General features: G+C 34.9%; 2 protein-coding genes across 5 annotated transcripts in view; one reads left to right on the forward strand and one right to left on the reverse strand.

The window, feature by feature from the left end:
- Positions 1-3,365, forward strand: part of LOC138692242 (MD-2-related lipid-recognition protein-like) — a 113,514-nt gene extending 110,149 nt beyond the window's left edge. Inside the window, exon 3 of the mRNA XM_069815378.1 lies at positions 3,198-3,365. Within this exon, the coding sequence (XP_069671479.1) occupies positions 3,198-3,287 (90 nt within the window). The 3' untranslated portion in view covers positions 3,288-3,365. The remainder of the gene's footprint in view (positions 1-3,197) is intronic.
- LOC138692241 (uncharacterized) overlaps positions 3,065-14,362 on the reverse strand; it is a 69,244-nt gene continuing 57,946 nt past the window's right edge. For all 4 annotated transcript variants that reach the window (XM_069815375.1, XM_069815374.1, XM_069815376.1 and 1 more), the window contains one exon: positions 3,065-3,611. In XM_069815375.1, the coding sequence (XP_069671476.1) occupies positions 3,479-3,611 (133 nt within the window). In that variant the 3' untranslated portion in view covers positions 3,065-3,478. The remainder of the gene's footprint in view (positions 3,612-14,362) is intronic.

The following is a 14,362-nucleotide window of genomic DNA, read 5'->3' on the forward strand; positions in this document are numbered from 1 at the left end:
CAATCAGAAGTTGGTTGTCATATATAATTCCATTTGGGCTCGCTATGATTTGAACTTGGGATCTCCAGTATGAAAAATGGGATCTCCAGCTGTTTGCCTATTAGCCTGCCCCTTGCACAAAATACAGGGCTATTCAAAAAGAAGAAGCAGATTTCAAATATTTATTTCTTCCAAACTACAAAAGATAGAAACACAATTCCAATGTTCTGGACAGACGAAAGTTTAAATTTTGAACAGTCCGGGTAGAAGTTCCAATCATGGCCGCATTGGTGCTGTTGATTGTCTGTAGTAAAATGGCGACATAACAGGAAAAAGCATTTTGTGTGCTGCACTTAGCAAAACTAGAGTCCATTATCGAAGTTCAACGTGCTTTCCGCCGTCAGTTTAATAATGACTTCATCTTCACGGAAGATGGTGCTCCGCCTCATTTCTCTAACCACGTCCGACGTTACTTGAATGACACCATTCCAGGACGTTGGATTGGAAGAAGAGGAGGAGAAGATCAACTTCATCGCCGGTGGGCCTCCCAGGTCTCCAGACCTCACTCCTTGTGATTTTTATCTGTGGGGTTACGTAAAAGTCCGTGTTTTTATCCTCCCTATACCTGACACTCTTGAAAGTCTGCGACATCGAATTGTTGAAACTGTGAATTCGATAACTAGAGACCAGCTGATTCGTGTGGGGCAAGAAATGAGCCACTGTTTTGATATCTGTCGTGTAACACATGGTGCTCATATTGAATGCATACAACATTGAATCTTTCTCTGTCCAGGAACGTTGGAATTGTGTTTCTATCTTTTGTAGTTTGGAAGAAATAAATGTTTGAAATCTGCTCCTTCTCTTTGAATAGCCCTCTATGCAGACGACCTTCAAATATACATAAAATTCCACACCGACGAAATAAATGATGCAATAACTAAAATTAATGACGATCTGGACTCAATCTGGACATAGACACGGAAATTCCGACTTAAACTAAATCCAGAAAAATCACAGTCAATCATTGTGGGCCATTCACGTTTGTTAAGCACTATTACCTTACCAAATTTGTCCCCGATTAAAATATACGGCACCAAAATTCCGTTCAGTGAATCAGTAAAGAATCTAGGTATTTATATGGATAAAAGTTTAAATTGGAACATTCAAGTTGCAGAAACCTGCAAAAAAGTAATCTCATTAATCCACTCGTTTAGGCGATTGAAGAATTTTCTACCCTTTTCCTTGAAAAAAATGTTAGTGCAAACGCTCGTGATGCTCCACTTCGATTACTGTGATATTCTGCTTAAGCGTTACTTCGGCGCAGAGACTACGTGTTCATAATATGTGCGTCCGTTTCATCTGCAATATTCGCCGGGCTGATCACGTAATACCATCCCTCAAAATGTTGTCCTGGCTCCGTCTAGAAGATCGTAGGAAAATCCACTGTCTTTCCCTTCTCTTTCACATATTACATTTCACCATTCCTGTCTATCTCGGGTTTGTGTTCAAAATTTATCCACCCATCATAACCTAGACACACGATCACAACACTCCTCAATATTATGCATTTCCTCCCACCGAACATCCTCATATTCATCTTCTTTCACTGTGGCTGTTCCTCGGCTTTGGAATTTCCTACCGAGTAATGTCAGGGACTGTCAGACATCAAATCAATTTAAGAATAGACTAACGAAATATTTTTCTAACAATTCTTGTTAACAATAATAGCTGTTTCAGGTTTCTCAATGTTTAATGGTTATATATGTCACAGATAAATATCTAAATTATTTCATTATTATTATTATTATTATTATTATCATTATTATTATAACTATTTCTTACCAATGTTTATTATTCTCACACTAACATTACTTATCCAACTTTCATTATTAACTTTCATATTGTTTTATGGTCTAGATCATGGATGGGCATCATGCCTCACTTGGGAAATAGTGCCTCACTGACCTTCACAGAGCTTATCACTCTGAGTGACATCACCTTCACAGTCCCCGTCCCTCCCTCAAGGAGCTCCTAGGCGTGGACAAGTTCTATATCAGTTTCATAAGCAATATCAGTGGTGGCATAATGGCATTATCAAAGCAGTGTGTACGTGTTAGAAAACGATTATTTCATGAGAAATGGAAGAGTTTTTTGCTATTTAGAAGAGGAGAACATACGATGTATGTTATGCTCGAAAATCCTATTGGGCATTGATAAATTTAATATACAACGACATTACTCCTTATGTCATAAAGAACATGCTGAATTAGAAGGTAAGACAAATTAAATGTTATTTTTCGTACTATTCCGAAGAAAATGTATGATCTTAACATTTGCATAGTATACTAAATACGACATTATACCTTAAACACGCTGCATTAAAAGGTTCGAAGCATTAAATGTTGATTGTACGTATTATTTTCAAAAGAAATTTATAAAAAAATATATATATATATATATTAAATGTCCGTAGAAAACGAAATATGATTTTCTGAAATTATTTTAGGTCGAGAACATGCAAATCTATTAAGTAATCTTGATAAACACCAGAATATTCAAGAAAATAAACGTAGACAACGTGATGGAATATTATTGGCTAGTTACGCAATCTCTCGCCTGTGATTTAAATCAATTCAATGATGGAGAAATAGTAAAGACATTTATGATTAAAGCTGCCGAATTAATTTGCCAAATTGAATAAAAGTTTTTGAGTCTCTCACGTTAACCAAGCGCTTTCCTAATAATTCGCCACTGACCGCATTAACAATTACGATAAGGTGACGCAGGTCACAGCAGTTTATATTTCCCATCCTACTCTGCAGTTTCCTATCCTAGTAAACAAACTATTTCAAATCGAGTGCCTCACGTAACCGAAAATTGTGCCCATGTATGGTCTAGATATTAATGTAATAACTGTGTAAGCAATTGTATTCAATTAGAATTAGAGTCTGGCTGGGCGGAAGAGAAGGCCTACTGGCCTTAGCTCTGCCAGATTAAATAAATAAATTATTATTATTATAAAAATGTTTGTTATTCTAAAAGGAAGTGACTTATGGAAGATCAGTGGGTGATAAATTGAATGCTGTAATTTTAACTCAAGATTTTACTTATGATATTGGTGAAACATTTCATGCCATACAGACACAAGATGCTCTAAACTCATACCCCACGCACTCACAACAATATCACCAGTAATCCAGTTGCCTGTCCTGTTGCAGAGGGCGTACGATGTGAAATGGCGGCTGTGGAATGAGCAGACGGACGTACTGGAGTGCTGCTTCATAGCCAAAATCAAACTCACCAAGTGAGAACCACCTCAACGCGTTCACTGCTAAACTGTATTGTCAAGCTTATGTGAAAGTGTTTTAAAAATATTTTTCCAAAAACTTGTAGTAGTGTTCACTTATATTCTACCTAGGAGTGCACCCTCCTCCCCTGTCCTAACTGAGCACTAGCAAGCACTAGATAAAGGCACTTGGTTCACTACGCTGGCGAGGCACTATGATGCTTGCGACTCATCAGGGACGAAGCGATGCAGTGCGGAGGTGAGCACCAGCAGCGAGCTCTGCAGGCCGGCAGGCAGGTGGCGCTGTAGCCACGTGCCTTTGTACTGTTCAATGTGCGCTAGCAACCTGCAACAAAGATTCCAGCAACTGCCTCAAAACGACAGACAATGGGGAACTGTACTCTCACAAAACATATGTACAGGACGAAAATTCCATTTGTAGGCTCTACAGACTCTAGAACAGTGACTTCCAATTCACCAAGTTATGATGACTATTACACTTTTACTACGTCACACTACTTTTGACCAATAAAACGGTACGAAACGTAGTCTTTCAACCAATCATGACTGCTTATCGCACAATTTTATCGCGTCCCTAGCATTTGTTTATTTTTATCACTACCCTAGCATTTGTTTCTTTGTTTGCCAACATTTCGGGTTTACTTGATTATACTTATATTGTAGAATGGGATATCGTTAATTTTTTTTTTTAATTTTTTTAGATAGTTTTATTGGTTTGCTGATATCGTATTTTGGATAAGAGCGGATGGGCTCTGTTCCAGTATGGGATATCGTGAATTGTTTTGGTGATATCGTATTTTGGATAAGAGCAGTTGGGTTATATTGTAGAATGCGATATCGTCAATTTGTTTTTTAAATTCTTTTAGATAATTTTATTTATTTATTGTTTTGGTTTATGTCGGCCATGTTGTGACGTCAATGCCGCCATATTGTGACGTCATAGTTTGTGCAACTTGACGAAAATTAAGCGATATCATATACTACATGAATCCCAACATTTCAAACTGCACGGTCTGGACGTCAAAAAAACAGAAAATTACAAACCACTCCAGTCGTTGCACAGCACTTCCAAATATGACTCGCATTGGCATTCAAGAACAAGAATTAATAAAGATCACTGGTCATATATGAAGAGCAACATTCGGAAATCCTGAATAAGTTGAGGGATACACCATGTACATCAACGAGTTCACTTCTTTTATGCACATGTCCAACATAACATCAACTGAGCCACCAACCACTAAAACATTCAAATTTGAAAATTGTACTTTCAATAATTGTTTCTTTTAAAATTATTCATGTTTATTTTTTATTTCATCATTGTTAATTAAAACGTTTCTTGTTTATTTCATCATCCCTAATTAAAACTTTTCTAACACTTGTTTATATTATTTAGGTTATGTTTGTTATAGCTTCTGCTATATTATATTATGGATAGTCATGTATCAGAGATTGTTTAATACTAAGATTTATTGAAAATCATCTGTCAAGTGACGTTGATTACTGGGATCCGGATGATTGAAGTGGAATGCAAATGTTTTAATAAAAATGAAACTGAATCAACAAAGCCTTCTTGACTAGTAACCGTCCACAGAGTTCATTGAAGATTCCATAGTTGGCACAACTGGTAACAAGAAAACATAATCATAACACACTACTGCCATCCAGCGTAATGTTGAGATGGTACAATAATACATTTGAAGACAGTTGTATTTTCGTAAGCAAATTAATATTTTATTGTATTGGAGTACTCTGTTACTTCTAATCTTTATATACTTTCTTCTAATCGTGTAATAGTCAATTAAATCCCACTCGAGTTTTGATTTTCTCTAGATAAATCAAAACCTCTAGTGAGATTACTGTTGATAAAACAGTTTCCTCTCTCAAATCACTTATAGCTTGAGCTCGGATGTTTGACAAAATGCCTTTTTTACTGGGTGGAAGTAAATCATTATTTGCATAGTTATAAATGTGATTTGGAGTAAATCAAAGTGATAGGGCCAATTTTTATTTTGCCTATTTTGCTTTTTTAAGGTGTTTTTCTTAGTAATAAATGCCTTTTTTTTTTGTCATTGTAAAAGAATATTTCTTGTTTATTTGCAATTTTCTAATTAACTGTAATGTAATGTGTATGAAATTTAAATATTTGAAACAATGACTAACTTTACTAACTTTACTACATCAACACAGACATGGAAATACTGCACATCCAACCAAAAAGCCAGAAACTAAACACATTAGAACAATATGAAATATACAGACACCAAAAACACACCCCAACTAAATTTTCAACATACAACTCAACTTCAAAACACACACACTCTTTGACTCTACACTATACCACAGGAACACGCCCTGACAGGAAACAGAACAAGTGGCGCCAAGACCAACAATGACCAGTTCTGAAGGTGACCCATAAATAGGTCGAAACATGTAAACGAGTACGTTGAAATTTAACACAGGAAAGTCTTACCATACATATTCCGAAGAATATTTTTGTTAGAAAATATGACGAAATCAGAGACTGAACAAACAAGAACATGGTGTGAAAGAAAGTGTGTAACTGCTGAAAATTTAGCCAAAAACGAAAAAGAGTGCATTGGAACGAGTACCGGAATGCAGGGCAAGGAAAAAGACATTTTCTAGCCTTTCTTCTGTAGTTGTTAGAAACTTTCAACGATTTAGTGAATGTTCCTACATCACCAACAATCAACAAGTGCAATGCCTGATCCATGGTGTCAGTGATTTAGAATTAAATTGTCGTTCACCATATAAAGATTTAAAATCAAACAATAGTGTTCATTAAATATTTGAAAAGCAATTTATAAACAATCTAATCAAATAAAAGTGCAAAAGTGTTGAATAGAAATTTGAAAAAAATTCATAAACAATCAAATCACATAAAAGTGCAAAAGTGTTCATTAAAAATTTTAAAAACAATCAAATCAAATGAAAGTGCAAAAGTGTTGATTAGAAATTTTTAAAACAATTCATAAACAATCAAATCAAATGAAAGTGCAAAAATATTGATTAGAAAATTAAACACAATTTAGAAACAATCTAATCAAATAAAAGTGCAAAAGTGTCGATTAGCAATTTAAAAAACAATTTATAAACAATCAAATCAAATAAAAGTGCAAAAGTGTTGAATAGAAATTTGAAAAAAATTCATAAACAATCCAATCAAAGTGCAAAAGTGTTGATTAGAAATTTTAAGAACAATTCATAAACAATCAAATCAAATAAAAGTGCCAAAGTGTTCATTAAAAATTTAAAAAACAACTTATAAACAATCAAATCAAATGAAAAGTGCAAAAGTGTTGATTAGAAATTTTAAAAACAATTCATAAGCAATCAAATCAAATGAAAGTGTAAAAATGTTGATTAGAAATTTAAAACACAATTTATAAACAATCAAATCAAATAAAAGTGCAAAAGTGTTGATTAGCAATTTAAAAAACAATTCATACACAATCAAATCAAATAAAAGTGCAAAAGTGTTGATTAGAAATTCAAAAAACAATTTATAAAAAATCAAATCAAATGAAAGTGCAAAAGTGTTGATTAGAAATTTTAAAAACAATTCATAAACAATCAAATCAAATTAAAGTGCAAAAATATTGATTAGAAATTTAAAACACAATTTAGAAACAATCTAATCAAATAAAAGTGCAAAAGTGTTGATTAGCAATTTAAAAAACAATTTATAAACAATCAAATCAAATAAAAGTGCAAAAGTGTTGAATAGAAATTTGAAAAAAATTCATAAACAATCCAATCAAAGTGCAAAAGTGTTGATTAGAAATTTTAAGAACAATTCATAAACAATCAAATCAAATAAAAGTGCCAAAGTGTTCATTAAAAATTTTTAAAACAACTTATAAACAATCAAATCAAATGAAAAGTGCAAAAGTGTTGATTAGAAATTTTAAAAACAATTCATAAGCAATCAAATCAAATGAAAGTGCAAAAATGTTGATTAGAAATTTAAAACACAATTTATAGACAATCAAATCAAATAAAAGTGCAAAAGTGTTGATTAGAAATTCAAAAAACAATTTATAAACAATCAAATCAAATGAAAGTGCAAAAGTGTTCATTAAAAATATTTAAAAACCCATTTATAAACGATCAATTTAGTTTTGTATGCTTTTTTTTTTTCATATCTTATTCTAGCTATCATAAACCAATTATTGTTTTCATTTTTAAATTCTGAAGAGAAACGTCTCTCATTGCACAGACATTTACAAATATTATTACATATTTACAGTTAAGGAGTTTCACTTCTACTTTACATTTTTTTTTTTTAATTTACCTAGCCATGTGTAACTTAATACTTAGAATTCTATGTGAAAAACTCAGACTAACATAAATGGGAGAGGCCACCAAAAAATAATTAATAAAAAATGTAATACTCTATAAAAAAAACCTGTAAGTTTGTTTTCTATACTTCAAGATGATCTTAAATATGTGGGGAATGTTTGGAATGCCAAAAAAGTTTTGTAACGGATATTTTATAATTTCAGAAGTAAATTAATCTATATCAGTGCAGAAAATTGAACAAAGTACAGTGAAATCTCTCATATCCGGCACCCAAATACCTGACAATATCAAAACAATGGCACTTTTGGTTAGGCCAAAAAAAGTCATTCATGCGAAAGGGAAGAGTCAGATGAAGATGTGAGTGGTTCTCGTGGATAGCACATACCGCATATTGTTTACTCTTTACATTGTTCACGCGTGAAAACATAGAGAGAAAACCCCGTTATGTTGCTGGAGTAGATCAGGTAGCATCTGTAAGCTGTCACTCGGGCCTTGCAAACAATGTGCAGAGATGATATCTTTAAATTTACTACTTGAACTCGCCCGTTTCGAAGGGGTGTTGGATGAGTCTAAATAGGAAAGAGTGAAATTCTCTGTTCCTACAGCGTGTAAAAGTTCCATTTGAGTGATAGATATATATATAAACAAGAAGACGTTAGAGGTATGTTAAAGAGGTTCAAATCATCGAGCGCTACTTCATTTTCATAGTTGCGACATTGACTACACTGCTCTTCATGTCACATGGCCACCATTTAAAATTGTCATAAGGTTACGAAAATCTTACGTTATTATGTATTACAATAATTATGAACTGAAGTACATTACCGTATTCAGTACTAAATATAAATATTGTACATATTTCAAAACTTTACTTTTAAATATCTATATGAAAATTTAAATTTCAACATGGAAAAAAAGTTTGTGCAGTACAGTATGTCTTTACATAACCTATAAACGTTATTTCCAATTATCCGGCAAAATCAGTTATCCGGCACTAGTTTTGCCCCCACATTGCCGGATATGAGGAATTCTACTGTATTGCTTTTATTTATAGGGTTTTTCAAAAGTAAGAGGTAACATTAATTCTTCTTATCTTCTACACAATATTAGACATTCTGGTTTCGATTGTTCTGGTGGTCGTGTTAGCAGCAGGCACTTTCCTGTAACTTGGCCTGCAAGATCGCCAGATATTAAGCCAGCAGATTATTAGTTGTGGGCTATCTGAAGGAAAGAACGTTCTTCAGCAAACCTATGCAATGGATGAGTTGAAGGACTCCATAGTCTGACCGCGAAACCAGGTGGCCCGGGTTCGAATCTCGGTCGGGGCAAGTAACCTGGTTGAGGTTTTTTCCGGGGTTTTCCCTCAACCCAATACGAGCAAATGCTGGGTAACTTTCGGTGCTGGACCCCGGACTCATTTCACCGGCATTATCACCTTCATTTCATTCAGACGCTAAATAACCTAGATGTTGATACAGCGTCGTAATATAACCCAATAAAATAAATAAATAAAGGACTCCATCGCACACACTGCGGCAGATATTCCAGAACACGAACTCAGGGCTGCTGTATACAGCATTGAAGAGAGGTTGTTACTTGTACAAAACAAAATGGCGGACCATACAACATCCACAATGGGTGATGATGCAAAAAATCCAGTGTGTAATATGAAGTGTGCCAGAATTTTTAAGACTGTGTAGAAAATATAAGTTACGTAATTTACTTTAGTTTCATAAATGACACAGTCTTGTGCATTAATTTCTTTTTTGAAAATCGTACAATAATCATTAAACCATAAGAAAAAGAATTGAAGTTCTGGTAGTATAATGAATCAAAGAATCCTTCTAGTTACGAAAATGAAAAGTGTGTACCACTAATGCAAACTATAATTTTTGGAGACTGGAAAGAACAAAAAATCAAAATACACCAAAACCCACAATTTAAATCCAAACTCTCATTTCAAGGGTCTATGAATACATAAAGCTTTACAGATATCAAATACAGTAAAATCCCTCGTATCTGGCACCCAAATAACCGGCAATACCAAAACAACAGCACTTTTGGCTAGGCCAAAAAAAATAGTCATTCATGCAAAAGGGAAGAGTCGGACGAAGATGTGAGTGATTTTCATGGATCACACATGCTGCATATCATGTTTACTCTTTACTTTTGTTCACGCATGAAAACATAGACAGAAAACCCCATTATGTCCCTGGAGTAGATTGGGTAGCATCGGTAAGCTGTCACTTGGACCTTGCAAACAATGTGCAGAGATGATATCTTTAAATTTATCACTTGAACTCGCCCATTTGGAAGGGGTGTTGGATGAGTCTAAATAAGAAAGTGTGAAATTTTCTGTTCCTACAGTGCTTAAAAGTTTCATTCAAGTGGCAAATAGTATCATGGCTATTACTGCTAAGCTCTGCTGTTGCACAATGTTCTTATGCTCACATCATCAAGTGATACTTCGTCTTCATAGTTGGCTACACTGCTCTTCACGTGACATGGCCGCCATTTAAAATTATCATAAGATTACGAAAACTTTTAGGTCTAGTATTTTTTATGCTATTATGTATTACTGTATTAAAATAATTATGAACTGATGAATGTACATTACTGTATTCGGTACTAAAAATAAACATTGCATGTATTTCAAAACTTTATTTTTAAATATCTATATGAAAATTACTAAATTTCAATATGGAAAAAAATGTTTGTACAGTAGAGTATTTTTTTTACTTGGTTATTTAACGACGCTGTATCAACTACGAGGTCATTTAGCATCGATGAGATTGGTGATAATGAGATGATATTTGGCGAGATGAGGCCGAGGATTCGCCATAGATTATCTGACATTTTCCTTACGGTTGGGGAAAACCTCGGAAAAAACCCAACCAGGTAATCAGCCCAAACGGGAGTCGAACCTGTGCCCAACGCAACTCCAGATCGGTAGGCAAGCGCCTTAGCCAACAGAGCTATGCCAGTGGCTACAGTAGAGTATGTCTTTACATAACCTAAAATTGTATCATAAAATCAGTTATCCAGCACTGGCTTTGTCCCGCAGTTGCCGGGTATGATGAATTCTGCTGTATTTGGTATCATACTGTATGTATGAGGCAGAAAAATAAATATCTACAGAGACTATGAGTAAGTTTCTAAAGCCAATCAGGTATTTAGTAGGACTGAGTGATTAAATATATCCTTAGAAAATACGTGGACATAGTTGCCAACTCTTTTAGAAGGGAGGAGAGAGCTATACAAATTTATTTTAGACAAGTGACATACTTGTAGACAATGGCATGACAAAATTTTACTTCCTAATGAATATATGTGCTCAATATAATAATTGACAATATAAAGACGACATAATGTTGGTAGAAAATTGTAATCTCTAACACATGTCTATGATTAAGTAAACTACACTACCAACACATATAATCTTAAGTTTTACATTTCTAGGAATGTTTATTTTCTAAATCAATTGTCATTCTTGTCTGTTGTTTATTTTTAAAAATGTTTGATCTCAATGATAAACTGCCAAACTGTAAATCATTCCTGTTACAAATTTAAAATACAATAAAGTTTCCATTTCAATCTGAGTTTTAATTAAAATATACACAGTGGAAAAAAAATATGGGACAAAGCTTAGAAATGGATTTCTCATAATATGTAGTTAAGAAAAACAAGCTATAACAGCAGTTTACATACAGATACAATGCCTTTAAAAAAGTTGTAATTTCGGTGGACTCACAAGCAGTATCATCACTAACGACGACAATTAACATCAGACAAGTGACTAAAAATCTCAGCGCTTTCAAGAAAATCGTGTCTTCCAGTGGGTTCCTTCTCATGTCAAGTTAGAAGAAAAAAGACTGCAGACACATTAGCAAAAAAAGGGGTACCACCACAATGGGTGACCATACATCCAATTTTCACCAGGACAGTCCCATTCTTTTACATTGTCCTGCCTGTCCCACTAATTTTCTCATTTTGTCTCGTTTTCCAAACACTTTTGCAAGTTGAAGAATTAAACATTTACAAAATGTGTAGTAGTAGGTTATTTTACGATGCTTTATCAACATCTCTGGTTATTTAGCGTCTGAATGAGATGAAGGTGATAATGCCGGTGAAATGAGTCCGGGGTCGAGCACCGAAAGTTACCAAGCATTTCCCCATATTGGGTTGAGGAAAAACTCCGGAAAAAACCTCAACCAGGTAACTTGCCCCAACCGGGAATCGAACCCGGGCCACCTGGTTTCGCGGCCAGACGCACTAGCTGTTACTCCACATGTGTGGACCATTTACAACATTCTGATGGCATATGACAATGTAAAGTTGAATGATCTTGTATGTATGTACACTCAATTGGAAGACCAAAGAACTTCTAAGCTCCATCCATTCTAATCCTACTCTTCTTGGTCCCACTTGTCACGTCCCAATCCCCTCCAAGCACGCGCAATCTGTAAAATATCGGTACTTTGCTATCTCTTCCGGCAGGGCTGGATTTAGGTATAGTGCCACCCCTAGGCAGTGCTAAAATTTGAACCAAAATACATGCTTCTCACTTGTGAATTATAAAGATCTCCTTCACACTTTCTTCACAGAGGAAGCAATGATGATGTCATCAAGTCGATCTGACGAAGCACGTCAGACTCGGCACAAAGAAACATAGGTATTATTCATGGTTGAAACAAAACTGATTTGTGAAAGGCAGGCTGTGGTTTACTTTAACCATTGGTTTTGTTGGTTGTGTAATTATTACGAGTATTTCTTAGGAAGTATAAAATAAATTGGCTGCAAAAGGGTATCTGTCGGATACAGGGGGGAGAGCCATTAATCCTTCCATTGAAGGCTTTAAGGAACCAACCTGGACAAATACCCAATGTCCCATCCCTACCTTCCCGTGGTGCAGCTGTTAGTAAGCATAATTTTACAGGCTGAACTAAAGGGAGGGGCTACTCATCAATTAGCACTGGTCAGCTTGATGAGTTAATGACTGAATTTGGTATAATTTTTCTCTATCCAATACCTAATTCCCTCTTTACCCTTTCCTATCCAGTCCTCTGACTGAAATCTTACTTTCTTCGACCCCGACGGCATTAGAGCATTCGAGGCCTAGGGGTTCATTTCCCTTTCCTTCCTCCTCTTTCTACTTTTCTGTTCCTAGTGCTGACCTGCTATGGCATTAAAATCGTCCTCCAGTGGCTTAAGGAGGGAAAGCTGGTGATCAACAAGATCTCCCAGCTAGATCCAATGGACCCGTCGACCAACAGCAGGTGTGGTCCTCCAGACATTCTGGGGGTTGTGTGTGAATGAAGTAGCCACCAAAACATTAAAATATGGTGTTCACTTAAATCGGCTACAACTTGCCATTTAACCTCAAAATCTGTGCTTCAACATAAAATAAATTGAAAAATAAACTCCAACTCTTTGCAGAATAAACCTTTTATATCGAATTATATAGTGCACATGCTGGAAAGTGATTAAATAGTATTGTGGATGATATAATTATATTGGAAATTGTTGTTATTGTTTTCTAATGCCAGGCATTTGACAATAAAGTCATTTGACCTCTTGCACTCCAATATTTTTCAAAGATATTGTCATGGTCAGCCACTAAAGCACAGATTTTGAGGTGTTCCGAATCCATTTCTTGGTTTGAGTTGCACAATGGGCAGTTAGGGGACTGATATATTTCAATTCTATGCAGATGCTTGGCCAAACAGTCGTGGCCTGTTGCCAATCTAAATCCAGCTACAGACGATTTGCGTGGTAAATCGGGAATTAACTGTGGATTTTGATGCAGAGAGTTCCATTTTTTCCCTTGAGATTGTGTTATCAAATTTTGTTTGTTGAAGTCTAAGTATGTAGATTTAATAAATCTTTTCACAGAGTATTACGTAGATTTAGTAACAGGTCTGTAAGTAGCAGTGCTGCCCTTCTTTGCTAAAGCATCCACATTCTCATTTCCCAGGATTCCACAATGGGATGGTATCCAATGGAATACAATTCTTTTATTGAGTGATATTAATTGAGACAGCATTTTAGTTATTTCTGCTGTTTGAGATATATTGGAAATGTAACTGATAGTTGTGATTACTATTCATAGCAATAAATAAACACACATCCAATTTGATTTTCAACGATGTATTCTTGTTTATACAAGCTGTTTCATAGTATAATAACGTGATACCATACCGGCATTACAATATACGGTAATTATGCAGCTGCACACTTTCCTTTTACTCTCGCCACTATCGCGACAATGTGGTAACAAAACAATATTCGACTTCCACAAGGTGTTCAAGAACAAACTTCAGAAAAGATTCACTAATAAGTGTTTTAAAAACAAATTTCACTGTAAAGAAAAGAAAAGGAAAGAAGAAAAAAAAAAAGAGAGAGAGAAAATGCCGCCCCTCTGAAAATTGCCACCCTAGACAACTGCCTAAGTTGTCTAGGCCTAAATCCAGCACTGTCTTCCAATAGCTGTGCCATTCTCGGATTCTGTGTTGGTCAGCATGATAATGTTGCAAGGATACCACGTTTGCAAGCGATCTAGTAATTGTTAATGTTAATCAGTTATTTTAAAATGTTTTCAAAACATTGTCCCCACTTCTGAATGTTGGGTTACTACCTTAAAAAAAATGAACAATAAAAATATTCCTTTTTATCTACTATCAAAAGTTGTACAAGTTGTTTTGTGTTTGCTGGACACATCAGTAGCTATTAAACAACTATTTTCCATGATAGACA

The sequence above is a fragment of the Periplaneta americana genome, chromosome 16, assembly GCF_040183065.1.
Source record: "Periplaneta americana isolate PAMFEO1 chromosome 16, P.americana_PAMFEO1_priV1, whole genome shotgun sequence".
Taxonomy (NCBI): Eukaryota; Metazoa; Arthropoda; class Insecta; order Blattodea; family Blattidae; genus Periplaneta; species Periplaneta americana.